At 41.1% G+C, this 16217-nt stretch overlaps 1 protein-coding gene across 1 annotated transcript in view; it reads left to right on the forward strand.

The window, feature by feature from the left end:
* The window catches only part of RGS6 (regulator of G protein signaling 6), a 620766-nt gene that overhangs the window by 413163 nt on the left and 191386 nt on the right, over positions 1–16217 (forward strand). The window contains 1 exon segment of the mRNA XM_073011133.1: positions 3376–3475. Coding sequence (XP_072867234.1) covers positions 3376–3475 — 100 coding nt within the window.

The following is a 16217-nucleotide window of genomic DNA, read 5'->3' on the forward strand; positions in this document are numbered from 1 at the left end:
GGGCAGTATTGATCATAAAATAGATGTTCCAAAAATACTTGTAATTATTTTTATCAGTTCCTGAGAGCCCACTTGTAATTTTCACTGGGTCTGTACTCTTGGGAATTCTCCAGAAACCATGACAAGGAATTTCAGAGAGTATTATCTGACATTGTAGTGGACTGTGCACAAGAATCAAATACAACAATGTCAAAAATTTGTCTGACACAACAAAGGAATGGACTACCAGAAATAGTATATATAGTCTCTAAGAGTTTTTAAATAGATAGTGGATAGATAAATCAATAGATAAATTGAATGTCTGCGTTCTTAGAGAGGGTGATTCAGAGATACCCCAATTCTAAGATTCACTAACTCTGATTGTCAAGTATTTTTTGTGGCTTCAGAAATTTCTGATAAATGCATTTTTTCAGAGCCTTGTTGTGTCATAATTTTTCTGTAAGGCAAACCACTTCAAACTTAGTGATATACAAAAATAAACATTTATTTCTTGCTTATGAGTCTAAGGGCCAGCTGAGGTTTGGCTGATCTAGCAATGGGTTCAGTACCATTTGCTCCAGATGTCTCTCATCTTCCTTGGAATAACAACTATCTGAGGTGTGTTCTTCTCATGGTAAGAGGGCAAGAGAAGAAAGTAACTGCAGCCATGCAGGTACACGGCAAGTCCCTGTTCATATCACACTGAATAACACCCCAGTAGCCAGGCAAATCATATGGCCAAACCCGAAAGGGAAAAGGTAGACACTGCTCTGCTCACCATGAGAGGCCAAGGCAAGGATTCAGGTGTATATTAATACCACGGGGGAGACAGGAATTGGGGGGCAATAATTCCTTCTTCCACACCTGTGATGTTGCAGACTATTGCTGGAGTGTAGTCTCCTTTCTGTTAGTTGAGGGGATTTTTTTTTTGATCTAGCTGTAACCCCTGATGAGTGATATACCTCTTAGTACATTATGGGCCAACATAAGGAGATGAGACCTCCTTAGTAAATGAGCCTTCTAAGATTCAGTCCTGTGGTGAAATAACTAAACTGAATGGAGGAAAAAGAAGTCACAGAGCCAGTCCTTCAAATGCAGCCTGCAGCAGCAGAGGTATAAGTCATTACTATCTAATATCCACTCAGGGGTCTACCTGAATTGAGTTGTTGGTTTCCTTCCAATTCTCAATGATTTTCTGGCCATTTTCATAGAAACCATCAATGTAACTGATACTTCTGGTTTCAAATAATATGCTAGATCAAAAGCATAAATTACCTTGGAAATGTGACCATTTTTCTAGCTCTCCTTGGCTGTCAGTAAGTAATACTCAAATTGCTCTAAATTGTTGGGTTGAGTTTAGGAGACAAAGGCCAGCAGTGAGATTATTAACATGAATTAGAATAAAACTCCCTCTTCAGTTTTCATCTAACAGAACGCAGGTCTTCAGAGAATGACTCTCTTTTCTAGCATAACACTCATCTGCCTCCTGAAGGGCTGGGAGCTTAGGATTCTTTCTCACTTTCAGTACTCCTTAGAGAAACCCAGAAGAATCCAGTGAGAATGGTTTCCTTGTTTGGCTGATTTTCTGGGAATCTTATTGGGAGGCAGAATGGCTCAGGGGTTAGATGCCATTCTGGGATCTATGGCTGGATTCAAACTTGGCTGCACACCTGGGTAGCTGTGTGACCCTGCGAAGTTTGCAAAGGTTGCTTGACTTCTGCAGTTTTCACTGATGTTGATCATAGATCTTCAGTTCCCCTTTCCTCCTGGCATCCAGAGGATTGAGTCCCTGGCTTCTTTGTGACTGGGTGGTGCTATGTGACCAGTTCTGGCCAAGGATTTTGAGCAAACATGTTCTATCTAACTTCTGGATTATACTATTTAATACCCAGTGAGAGACTCTCCAGAATTCTCTCTTGTCCCCCTGGCACATTGACCAGCAACACGCAAGGTGACGTAACTCCAATGAGCAGAGTTCCCCTGTTGACTTGAACTAGACATGTAGCATGAGAAAGAAATAACCTTTGTGCTATGCCACTGACATTTGGGGGGTTATTTGCTGCCATAAGTTAATCCACCTTACCCTGATTGATGCACCTCACTAAATCTTTGTTTCTTTATGTCAAAAAATGGTGATAATAGTAGAATCTATTTCATCAAGTAATTATGAGGACTAAACAGGATAATGTGTGTATAATACTTAGAATACTACCTAGCACATAATAAATTTTAATATATTGTGGCTGTTTATAATGATGATGATGTTGTTATGCCATGCCCTAACTTTGCCTCTAACAAGTTATCTATCAAGCAAGTTACTAGTCATGTGTCTTCAAGAAAATCACTTATCATCAAGTTGCAATAGTAGTATGTTAGAATAAATGAGCTGTAAGACTTCTAGCCTTATGATATGAGCCTCTATTAAGAACTCACTCAGAGACTCCATCTTGGTGTTTCAAAGATATTTCTATTGGTTAGGAAAATAAAACATGATAATACTAAACATTATTTTCTATCCTTCAGTTGCTCTCCCTTCTCCAAACAAAAAGATGTATCCTCATTATAGAATTTTTTCTGTATCCTATTCTTAAGATTTCTGCTAGGGAAATTATTCTGATTCATAAATTATTAGCTACAAATTGGTTTCCCAATTTAGGCCCCTATACCCTCATCAGTCCATCCCCATTCTCTGTTCGGTTTTCACCAGTAAGATGTCACAGCCCACTATGATCTTTTCTCCTGATAGCATGATCTTACCAAAAGAAGAAGATCCTGTCCTTGACCACCGTAGTCCAGGTTCAAATAGCTATCCACACACCACCACTCGTGACCACTGAGACCTGTTTTCCAGCTTCTTCAGACCAGAGCTTGCCATGTCTTATTTTTCTCTCATGTGACTTTAGATGTATCCTTCTCTAGTCCCAAAGGTAGCCCTCCCCTGCAATTCCCAATAGCATCATGTTAATCTATGTTAACATATTAGATTGAACCATAAGAAATTGCCTTTGTGGAAGGGGTGGGGGTTGAATATAGAAATTTCATATGTGTCAATCTATATGTAAACCAAATTTGAGAAAGAAGGAGATTGTGATCACATACCTATTAAATTACATGTTGGATCCCATCAAGAATCGTAATGTATTTCTTCTTCCATACCTTGTTGAACTGGGAGCTTGTTCCAGGATATGACTTATGCTCTATGTATAACCTTTGGACCTCCCTCTACCCAGCAGTTGGTAGACAGCAGATGCAGATGCTATATTTATTGACTGACTAGATGGTAACTTTTTCTGATATCTATTGTTGACACCCATGTTTACACATTTGGGCTGCTTAAAAAGGTACCATTTATGACTACATTATGGGAGAAAATAACACTTTTTTAACCTCTTTCAGATTGAAGACATCATTACAAAGATGCAAGATGACAAGACAGGGGGCGTGCCCATCAGAACAGTCAAGAGCTTTCTCTCCAAAATCCCCAGTGTCGTCACAGGTAACACCCTCCTGCAAGGTGTTGGTAACAATCAGAACTACCAAAGAGTCATAAGTCTAGATGGCAGCCTGAGGGGTGTCTGAAAATCTGTGAATAGTAAAGATGAAACATTCAGTGTGTTTCTTGACTCAGGTCCCATCCTAGTCTTAGTTTCTAGGAAGAAGCTACTTGTTGCCTATCATTAAGAATGACCTTACCATGACCAGCCCTTCAAGTGCATGTAGATTGAGGCCTCTGGGAATAAATAAACCCATTAATAAAGTGGCCCATCAGCAACTTTGCCTGTGGGATATACACAAGCACAGAAATATTAAAGAAATTAAATTTAAACAGGTTTTTAAGATAGTGTTATATTCAAATTCTACAAAATACTTGGATTTTCAGTTTTTTAACTCACTATACTTGAACTCCTGAAAGAGAGGTTTTAAAATATTTTTCTTCATTCCTTGTATTGTGTTTTGTGTGCTCATCTTTCTTTTGCAATGCTTTATTGTGAAATATATTAAAACACATGGGTAGTTCAAAAATAATAAAACATATTACATGTACCTACCATCCTGCCTTATAAAGAACATATTATCAATATCTTAGAGCCCCCTTGGGTACCTACTGTATTGCATCCACTTCCTTCAACACTATCTGCTCATATACTAATCAATTCATTGTTTTTCTTTGTAGTTTCACTACCTAGGTATGTATTTTTTGCTATCCAAACAAGTAACCAAATAAATTAAGATAACATTTTAGATGATTCTCTTAATCTGCCTATATGCTTTTCAAAATTCAGGAACCAAAGGACTTAATTTTCACTATATACCTTTTAGAATGGCTAAAAATAAAAATATTGACAGTACCAAGTGGTGGTGAGGATGTGAAGCAACTGGAACTCTCACGTATTGGTGATAGGAATGGAAAATTGTGCAGCTAGTTTGGGAACTAGTTCGGCAGTTTCTTACACAGTTAAACAATGCTTACCATATGAGCCAGCAATCCCACTCCTGGGTATTCACCCAAGAAAATGAAAATTTGTGTTTATACAAAAACTTGTATGTAAGTGTTTATGGCAACTGTTTTTGAAGTATACTGAAGAATATAGCAACTTTATTCATAATCTCCAAAGACTGGAAACAACCCAAATGTCCTTCAATGAATGGGTAAATGGATAAACAAACTGTAGTCTCTCCATACTGAGCAACAAAAACCAGGGAACTATTGATACTGGCAGCAACTTGGTTTAATCTCTAGGTCATTTTTCTGGGTGAAAGAAGCCAGTCTCAAAGGTTACATGCTTTGTGGTTTCATGTATACAACATTCTGTACATCACAAAACCATAGTGATAGAGATTAGATCAGTGATTTCCAGCAACTGGCAGTTGCAGGGCGAGTGTGACTACAAAGGACAGCAGGAGGGAGTTTTATGAGATGATGATGATGAACAGATGAACAGTTCTGTATACTGATTGTCGTGATGGTAACACGACTCTGTATGTAGGCCAAAATTCATGGAACAGGCCCGGTATGATGGCTCATGCCTGTAATCCCAGTACTTTAGGAGGCTGAGGCAGGGAGATCACCTGAGGTCAGGAGATTGAGACCACCTTGACCAACGTGGCAAAACCCCATCTTTACTAAAAAATACAAAAATTAGCCAGGCGTAGTGGTGCGCACCTGCAGTCCCAGCTACTTGGGAGGCTGAGGCAGGAGAATCACTTGAACCTGGGAGGTAGAGGTTGTAGTGAGCCGAGATCACGCCACTGCACTCCAGCCTGGGCGACAAGAGCAAGACTCTGTCTCAACAACAACAACAAAATTCATGGAACAGCACGTGTACACACACACACACACACACACACACAGTCAATATTACTGTATATTAGCTTAAAAAATAAATAGACCCAGTTGAAGTAAGTATCCCAACTCATTATCGAGATTGTCACTGTTTGAACTCAGGCACTGTCTTACTCAGCTCAGGCTGCTAGAACAAAGCACCCTACATTGGGTGGCTTATAAAGAACAGAAATTTGTGTCTCACAGTTCTGGAGTCTGGAAGTCTGAGATCGGATACCATCATGGGTTCTGGTAAGAGCCCATTCCAGGTTGTAGACTGCTGACTTCTTGTTGTATCCTCATTTGGTGGAGAGAAAGCTAGATAGGGGGCCGGGCACTGTGACTCACGCATGTAATCCCAGCACTTTTGGAGGCTGAGGCGGGTGGATCACCTGAGGTCAGGCATTTGAGAGCAGCCTGGTCCACATGGCGAAACCCCATCTCTACTAAAAATACAAAAAGAAAGTAGCTGGGTGTGGTGGCATGTGCCTGTAGTCCCAGCTACTCAGGAGGCTGAGGCAGGAGAATCACTTGAACTGTGGAGGTTGCAGTGAGCAGAGGTCACGCCACTGCACACCAGCATAAGTGACAGAGTGAGACTCCGTCTCAAGAAAAAAGTAAGCTAAATAGCTCTCTGGCCTCTCTGTAAAGGGTAATAATTCCATTCGTGAGAGGCCCTCCTTCATAAACTCCCCAAAGACCCCCTAATGCCATCACTTTGGGGATTAGATTTCAACGTATGAATTTGGAGGATACACATTCAGTCCAAAATAGAGCTCAAATAGATTTGGGTAATGAAGGATACTTGTATTGTTAGTGTTTTCTAATTTTAAAAATTATGTAAATAGAATTTCACTATATATATTATTCATGTATAATATATAGTATAATATAGACTATAGGTGATTTTACTATATGATTTTTCACATTCCTGGATTTTGTTCAGTAATGTTGTTTAAGACTTTTCTATCTATTTCACGGGCCACATTGATCTGTTGTTTTTCTTACATTGTTGCTGGTTTGGGTATCAAGTTTATGCTAGCCTCATAAATGAGCCTTGAAGTATCTCTTTTTTGTTGATATTCTGCTTTTCTTTGAAAAATAATTGTCCCTTTAATCCAGGTTTTTAAGTATGTAATTTCAATTATTTTTTATTTCTAAAATTTCCTCTGGTTCTTTTTTTTTCCTTTTTTTTTTTTAGACAGAATCTCACTCTTGTCACCCAGGCTGGAGTGCAATGGCGTGATCTCACTGCAACCTCCACCTCCTTGGTTCAAGTGATTCTCCTGCCTCAGTCTCCTGAGCAGCTGGGATTATGAGTGCCTGCCACGACACCCAGCTAATTTTTTGTATTTTTAGTAGAGATGGGGTTTCACCACGTTGCCCAGGCTGGTCTTGAACTCCTGACCTCAGGTGATCTGCCTGCCTTGGCCTCCCAAAGTGCTCTAGTTCTTTTTACAATATACTTGGTCTTTCATTTTTTTTATTTATTCATTTAGATATTTATTGAGTGTACACTGTTTTCTAAGCATTGTTAAGGACTTGAGATTCAGAAGTAAATGAAACAGATAAAAAGTTCTACCCTCATGGAATTTATATTCTAGTAGAGGAAGAAATAAGTAAGGAAAACTTACAGAATTTTAGGTAGTGATAAAGGCCAAGAAGAAAAATAAAATACACAAAAGGATGGGAAGTGTTAGAGTGTTGCAATTTTGGAATAGGTGCTCAAGAAAGAGCTCTTTGAGAAGATGACATTTGAGTAAATATGGAAAGGAGATGAGGGATTGAATCATATGTATATTGAGGGAACGAGCATTCCAGACAGCCAGAGCTCAGTGCCCAAGGCAGGTTCATGGAGCATTGAGGATCTGTGAGGAGGAGCCAGGGAAGCTAAAGTAGAGTCAAAAAAATAAGGAAAGTGGGGATGAAGCCACATGAGAATGGTGAGCTAGATCACTTAGCCTCTTATCACTGCAGGATTTTGCACATGGCCTGACTTGCTCTGACTTACCTTTCAATGAGATCACTCTATTATATTCAGAATCCCCTGGGGGATTGACGATTTAGGTGCCAGATAGGAGGCTATCATTAAAATGGTAACTCGGACTAGATGATATAGTTTCGCTCTGGGTCCCTACCCAAATCGCATCTCAAATTATAATCCCTACATGGCAAGGGAGGGACCTGGTGGTAGGTGATTAGATCATGGGGGAGGTTCACCCTGGCTGTTCTCATGATAGTGAGTGAGTTCTCACAAGATCTGATGGTTTAAAAGTGTGGCACTTCTCCTTGCTCTCTTTCTGTCCTGCTGCCATGTAAGACATTCTTTGTTTCCCCTTTACTTTCTGCCAGGATTGTAAGTTTCCTGAGGCCTCGCCAGCCATGTGATTGACTGTGAGTCAATTAAGTTTCTTTCCTTTATAAATTACCCAGTCTCAGAAAGTTCTTTATGACAGTGTGAAAATGGCCTAATACACTAAGCTATCGGCACTGTAGATGTGTGAAGTAGTCAGATTCGGATTCAAGTCTGAAGGTAGATGATATGGTTTGGCTGAGTCCCCACCTAAATCTCTTCTTGAATTGTATAACAGTTCCTAGAATCCCCACATATCCTGGAAGGGACCTGGTGGGAGGTAATTGAATCATGGGGGCAATTACCTCTATGCTGTTCTCATGATTGTGAGTGAGTTCTAATGAGATCTGGTGATATCATAAGGCACTTTCCCCTGTCTTTGCTCTGCACTTCTCCTTGCTGCTTCCATGCGAAGAAGATGTATTTGCTTCACTTTCCACCATTATTGTAAGTTTCCTGAGGCCTCCCTAGCCATGCTGAACAGTGAGTCAATTAAACATCTGTCCTTTATAAATTACCCAGTCTTGTGTATGTCTTTATTAGCAGCATGAGAATGGACTCATACAGTATGTTGGTACCAGGTAGTGGGGCACTGCTGTTAAGATACTTGAAAATGTGGAAGTGGCCAGGTGCAGTGGCTCATGTCTGTAATCCCAGCACTTTGGGAGGCCATGGCAGGTGGATCATTTGAGGTCAGGAGTTCAAGACCAGTCTGGTCAACATGGTGAAACCCCATCTCTACTAAAAGTGCAAAAATTAGCTGGGTGGTAGTGGCACACACCTGTAATCCCAGCTACTTGGGAGGCTGAGGCAGGAGAATCACTTGAGCCCAGGCAGCAGAGGTTGTGGTGAGCTGAGATTGCACCACTGCGTTCTAGTCTGTGAGACCCTGTCTCAGAAAAAAAAAAGAAAAGAAAGAAACTGTGAAAGCGACTTTGTCACTGGGTGACAGGCAGAGGTAGGAACAGTTTGAAGGGCTCAGAAGAAGACAAGAAAATGTGGGAAAGTTTGGAACTTCCTAGAGACTTGGAAGGCCCAGAAGACAGGAAGATGTGGGAAAGTTTAGAACTTTCTAGAGACTTGTTGAATGGCTTTGATCAAAATACTGATAGTGATATGGACAATAAACTCCAGGCTGAGGTAGTCTCAGATGGAGATGAGAAACTTGTTAGGAACTGGAGCAAAGGTAACTCTCGTTATGCTGTAGCAAAGAGTCTGGTGGCATTTTGGCCCTGCCCTAGAGATTTGTGAAACTTTGAACTTGAGAGAGATGATTTAGAGTATCTGGCAGAAAAAAATTTCTAAGTGCAAAGTGTTCAAGAGGTGACATTTGACACCTCTGGACACAAGAGAGGGTAAAAGTTTGGAAAATTTGCAGCCTGACGAACCAGTAGAAAAGAAAAACCCATTTTCTGGGGAGAAATTCAAGCTGGCTGCAGAAATTTGCATAAGTAAGGAGGAACCAAATGTTAAATGCCAAGGCAGTGGGGAAAATGTCTACAGGGCATGTCCCAGACCTTCAAGGCAGCCCCTCCCATCACAGACCCAGAGGCCTAAGAGGAAAAAATGATATTTTTCCTCTTAGGTCCAGGGCCCCACTCTGTGTGCAGCCTAGGGACTTAGTGCTCTGTGTCCCAGCTGCTCCAGCTGTAGTTAAAAGGGGCCAAGGTACAGCTCAGGCCATGGCTTCAGAGGGTGCAAGCCTCCAGCCTTGGCAGCTTCCATATGGTGTTTGTCTTGTGGGTGTACAGAAGACAAGAACTGAGGTTTGGGAACCTCTACCTAGATTTTAGAGGATGTATAGAAACACCTGGGTGTCCAGACAGAGGTGTGCTGCAGGGGTGGAGCCCTCATGGAGAACCTCTGCTAAGGCAGTGCAGAAGGGAAATGTGGGGTTGGAGCCCCCATACAGAGTCCCTATTGGGGAACTGCCTAGAGGAGCTATAAGAAGAGGGTCACTGTCTTCCAGATCCCAGAATGGTAGGTCCACCCACGGCTTGCACTGTGCAACTGGAAAAACTGCAGACACTCAGCACCGGCTGTGAAAGCAGCCAGGAATGGGGCTGTACCCTGCAAAGCTACAGAGGCAGAGCTGCCTAAGATAGTGGGAGCCCATGTCTTGCATCAGCATAACATGGATGTGAGACATGAAGTAAAAGGAGATTATTTCGTAACTTTAAGATTTAATTAGTGACCTATTGGATTTCAGACTTTCATGGGGGCTTGTAGCCCCTTTGTTTTGGCCAATTTCTCCCATCTGGAACAGGTATATTTACCCAATGCCTGTACCCACATTGCATGTAGGAAGTAACTAGCTTGCTTTTGATTTTACAGGCTCATAGGCGGAATGGACTTGCTTTGTCTCAGATGAGATTTTGGACTTGGACTTTTGGGTTAAGGCTGGAATGAGTTAAGACTTTGGGGGACTGTTGGGAAGGCATGATTGTGTTTTGAAATGTGAGGACCTGAGATTTGGGAGGGGCCAGAGATGGAATGATATGGTTTGGACATGTCTCCACCCAAATCTTGTCTTGAATTGTGATTCCCATAGTCCCCATGTGTCTTGAGAGGAACCCAGTGGGAGGTAATTGAATCATGGGTTGGTTACCTCCATGCTGTTCTCATGATAGAGAGTGAGTTCTCATGAGATCTGATAGTTTTATAAGGGGCTTTCCCCCCCACCTTACTCCTCACATCATCTTGCTACTGCCATGTGAAGAAGGACGTGTTTGCTTTCCTTTCTGCCATGAAGTTTCCTGAGGCCTTCCTAGCCGCGCTGAAATGTCAGTCAATTAAACCTCTTTTATTTATTTACCAGTCTTGAGTATGTCTTTATTAGCAGTGTGAGAACAGACTAATACAGTAGAATAGACAGTATTAAGGGATGGATCAGATACAGAATGTGAGAGGAAAAATAAGAATTAGCCATAATCCACACTTTTTGGCTTCAGCAACTGGAAAAAAAGGAGTTGCTATTAATTTCAATGGGGAATACTATGATAAGGGTACCAGGGGTCAGGGTGGGGGGAGTTGTTAGCTGAAGGGTAAGAAATCAAAAGATAAATTTTAGACAGGTCAAGTTATAGCGACCTATTAGACATTCAGTTGGAGATGACAAGTAGGTATTTGAGTATGTGGATTTGCATTTTAAGGGAGTGTCTGAGCTGAGTTCATAAGCCATCAGCATGTAGACAGTATTTAGAGTCATGGGAATAATAAGGTCATCAAGGGAGTGAGTGTAGATAGAACACACAGTCCAATTCCTAAAACATGGGGTACTCCAGTCTATAGATGTGAGGCAGAGAAGAAAACAGCAAAAAAATTGAGAACAAGTGGCTGGAGACAAGGGGGAAATATCAAAAGGATATAATTTCTTAGACACCAACTTTTCTAGAAAGTGTTTTAAGGAAGAATGGAGTGACCTACTATATCTATGCTGATAAGCTAAGGGCTGAGAGTTTATCATTACATTTAGCAACACTGAATTCATTGCTGACCTCGGTAAGTGCACATTCTGTGAAACATTGGGAGCAAAAATCCTTATGGGAATGTGTTCCAATCTGAGTATGAGGAGAGTGATTCAAGATGCTAAGACAGTTAATCTTGGAAGGGGTTTCCCTTGTAAAATGAAGAAATGCAGTCATATCTAGAGGGGTACATTACGTCAGAACAGATAGATTTTTAATTTAATAAAAAGGTAATATGTTTGTATTATAGAAATGACTTAGTAGGGGGGGGAAATGATGCAGGAGGATGGGAAAACTTCAAGGAGTGATATCAATGACTAGATAAGAGAGGATTGAATCTAACATGCATATAGGTGAGCAGTTGCAGCTAGAAACACATGCAATTTATTCACAGAAAGAAGAAAGGCACAATAGATGCACAGAGGTATAAATAAGTGGGCAGATGTGATGGGAGGTGGTGGAAGCTTATAGAACTTCTCATTGTCTCTATGTTCCTAGTAATCTGGAAAGCAGAAGTGGCAGAGACTTTGAAAGTTTGAGGAGAGATCATAAATTATAAATTAGTCAACTAGGAGAGTAGAGATTGACTGGACTAGGGAAATAGAACTTTGATTGTGATTGATATGGTTCGACTCTGTCGCCTCACTCAGATCTCATCTCAGATTGTAATCCCCATAATCCCCACATGTTGAGGGAGACACTTAGTGCGAGGTGATTGGATCATGGTGGTAGTTTCCTCCATGCTCTCATGATAGTGTGCAAGCTCTCACGAGATCTGGTGGTTTTTGTAAATGTTTGACAGTTCCTTCTTCACACACTCTCTTTGCCTGCTGCCATGTAAGACATACCTGCTTCCCTTTTCACCACGATTGTAAGTTTCCTGAGGTCTCCCTAGCCATATGGAACTGTGAGTCAATCAAATCTCTTTTTTTTTAATAAATTACCCAGTCTTGGGCAGTTCTTTATAGCAGTGTGAGAATGTACTAATACAGTGACCTTCTTAGGATGATTAATATTTTTTAATTTAAAGACAGACAATCATTTCCCCATCCACATTTAGCTCTGTGGATTTGGGCATGCCTCAGGTAGAAAGTGGACTTAGTTGATGTTATAGCAAGTTTGAGGGTATAATAGATAAAGATAGAGGAAGCGTGACTAAAATGATTGGCCATTACATTTAATTGAATAAGGATGAAAACAACATGAGATGGATGAGGAACCATGAAGAGTAGTTATTGCAATAAATTGTAAGTCAAGTGGCAAAGAAATTTTGGAGTTTTTAGAGGCAAGAGTAAGAGAGTTGAAAATATAGGAGGTGGTGATGGATAGTGGCATGTTTGAAATTGAGATTCTGGAAAGATTGTGATTATTGGCAGGGACAAAAATGTAAGGTATAACCATAGGAACAAGGGATTAAAATGGGATAGAGGGTAAGATTATTGGAGGAGAGGAGGTTAAGAAACTGAGAGGCCATGATACTGGAAGACTGAACTGTGTGAATATTGAAATCACTACTGGGGGAGTATTAGAGAAGGTGGTTATGAGTTAAAATCTTTATAGAATGAGAAGCAAAGGACCAGGAATCAGTAGATGACTTTCACAATAAGAGGTACAGGTGATTTAATCAGATGGTATGGAAGTGAAAGCTGAGTGTGTTTTAGAGAAGAGGGAGGGGATGAAGGTAGTCTGAAAGTAGCCATTAGAAGCATGACAGTCACTTCTCTACCTGTAAACCCCATGGTATATAAAGTGTGGGAGGGAAAATAGCCACCACCTAAGAGGGCTGCAAGGAAGCAGGGCCATTGGGGAAGAAATAGAAGATGAAAGGAATGTTAACTGATTTTACTTATGATTCATCATGAGTCCAAGAGGGCAAGTGAAAGGGTTGCAGGAGGAGATGGTGAGTTTATGACTTGAGTAATAAATACCTGCTGTTTCTGTGTGCCAGGCTCTAGAGTAGTCAAAGACGATATAAAGATGAACAAAGACTTGAACCCTGCTCTTAAAAAGCTATTAATCTAGTGAGAGAAACAGAGGCAGGCAGACCAATGATTATATGAGCTGTGTGCCATAATAGAAGAATGGACAAACTGCCGTTTGAGTCCAGGAGAGAGAATCATGAATTTTTATTGGATATGTCTAGAATATTTCTCTGAGAAGGTGTATCAGTTATCTATTGCTGCATAACAAACCACCACAAACTATAATTGCTTAACTACAGTGATTTTTGGTTTCTTATGATTATGATTCCATGAACTGGCAATCTGGGCAGTTCTACTGGTCTCAGCCATGAGGCCATAGTCATCTGATGGCTTAATTGAGGCTGGAGGGTCTACAGTGGCCTCACTCATTTGTTTGACTTTGGTGCTAACTCTTAACTGGGGTCTCAGTTCTTCTCCATGTCACCTTGTATCTGCCAATAGGTTAGATTGGGCTTCTTCACAGCCTCTTGGTGTTAGGGTTCCAAGCAGGAGAAGATAAAAACTTCTAGACCTCATAGGGCCTAGGCTCCAGAACTCATACAATGTCAAGTCCACCATGTCTTGTTCTTCAAGGCAAATCACAAGGCAAAGTCTGGATTGAAGAGGATGGAGAAACCAAGTCCACCTCCTGGTGTAGGAGTGGCAACATCATGTTGACATTGGGAGACATGATTCATTGGAGGGCATTACCGTAACAATCCACCATAGACAGTAATTTAGAACTGGGCTTTAAACATAAGTATAAACCCATGGGAAGTCATTCCATGTAGAGAAAATAGAATTTTCATAGGCCCGAATACATGAAAAATATGCCAGGTTTCAGTAAACATAAGCTTGCTTGGGTGGTTGGAGTTTAAAACATATTTATGTGTGTATGTGTTTGAGAAGAGGAGCGTGTTACCAGAACAGCCACGGGAGTGAAAAAGATACAAGAATTACACCTAATAACAGATTATAAAGGAACGCTGACTTGTAGACTTTGTCTCAAAGGTGGGGCTACTTTTATCTCAAATGTAACCCATCTACCCTGTTCAGATGGACTGCCATCAGCAGTTTTAAATATGAGAGAAATCACATCCATGAAGTGGATGGAAGTTTAAGCAGGAAGAAATGAGGAGTATGGAGACTAGTTATGGAGTCTAGATAAGGGAATGTATGTGGGAAATAAGGAAGGCCATATTAACAGCAACCACAGTATCAACTGAAACCATGGCTGTACAGCCACGCATCATTAAATCCTTATAAAAACCCCGTGAGATAGAAACTGTTATTATCTCTACTATGTAATGGAGGAAACTGCTAATTCAAGAGTTACTTTTCCAAGGCCACACAGCTAGTAAATAGCAGGATCTGTTTCTCTGGGCCCCCTGTGTAAGGACGGTAGCAGTAGGGTTCAAGACATCAGAGGAAAAAGTAGAAGGTATGATTGACATAACCTACTGACTTGAAATAGAGCACAAGGTAACTCATCCAAAATGGATACACCTTAATACCATGGATTGAATACATTCATTTAAGTTTTTCTCTTCTGAAACTCCACAAAAATTATAGTAAAAGACTTTTATTTTAAAAGCATAATCTAAAAGTTGGAGGCCTCTATTACAGTGATCTACCATAGGAAATAAACATCCTTAAAAATATTGAAAAGATGACTCCAGTACAAATGGCAGTTAGTGCCTCACTCTCAAGATGAGCAGATGTGTGAAAGACTCATGGAGAACAGTCTCCCAACACAGGAGACAATAGCAACAAAACTCAAGAATCTTAAAAACAAATGGATGAGTGGTAACTGACAATAGCCCTGAAATAACCTAACCATCACTTGTCAGTGGACAAAGCTAAAACAACAAGAACAACAACAAAACCCTCTATTTATATGATGGAGTTCTCAATGGGCTCAGAAACTGGTAGCATCAACAGACTTTTCTACCTAGTTAGAATGTGTTTTGCCAACACTCTCACCTACTTAACTACTGTGCAGACCAATCACTAGCTCAGTGTCTATTGTTTAGCAATATCAGGTCCTGCAATTGGCCAGCACAGCTCAGACTGGTGTTGAGGTGGTTCCTAAGACCAGTCAAGCCCCAGGACAGAAGACAAATCTCATGCTTATCTCTAGTTGCTGGCACTGGAGTAGAGAACTACATAGAGAAAAAATCCAGGTCACCGAGACCCATGGGTACTAAACCTAAAGTGGAAACACATTAATACGTGGCCACCCTGTTACTGTGGCAAGAGAGGCTGTATCTACATGGGACAGTAATCAGCCCACACTTCAGCCTTTCCACCAGCTCAGCAACCTTCATCAGACTTTCTAACCATTTGAGAAATAGCCAGCTTCCCATCACAAACCAGCAGATACCAGCAGATACTCCAACACCAGAGCTTCCATTTCAAGAGCAACCGCTGGGGGAATAACTTTTTCTCTTCTGTATTAGACCCCAGTTCTTTAATAAAAATTGAAAGTAAAGGTGAAAGAATAATGGACATTATAAGGCTGGTTAATCAGCAGTGTCTTTATTTCTTGCACTGCTACATAACACACTGTCCATACCTACATGTGACTTTGCTGAATAAACAGCAAGTAATTTCAGTGGAAGAAGGCAAGAAGATGGAGACAATGGCATGATGATGACAGTCTGCTGGTGAAAGCTTCTTTCCAAAGATGATGAGCATGTCCCACTGCATCCAAGACTCTGTTACTCTCAGAAGCTCTGGGAAGCTGCTTGTCACCACTTTCTCAGCAACACAGTGAAAGTCAGAGAATAATGTTGATAAAAAGTAGTATCTTGCTGGAAGGCCCATCTCTATGCTGTCAAGTTCCTACACTGAGTTGAAAATTTCGAAGATGGCCGAATAGGAACAGGTCCAGTCTCCAGCTCCCAGTGCGAGTGACACAGAAGACGGGTGATTTCTGCATGTTCAACTGAGGTACCGGGTTCATCTCACTAGGGAGTGCTGGACAATCGGTGCTGGTCAGCTGCTGCAGCCCGACCAGCGAGAGCTGAAGCAGGGCAAGGCATCGCCTCACCTGGGAAGCACAAGGGGGAAGGGAATCCCTTTTCCCAGCCAGGGGAACTGAGACACACAACACATGGAAAATCGGGTAACTC

Source organism: Chlorocebus sabaeus, chromosome 24 (genome assembly GCF_047675955.1).
Source record: "Chlorocebus sabaeus isolate Y175 chromosome 24, mChlSab1.0.hap1, whole genome shotgun sequence".
NCBI classification, from domain to species: Eukaryota; Metazoa; Chordata; class Mammalia; order Primates; family Cercopithecidae; genus Chlorocebus; species Chlorocebus sabaeus.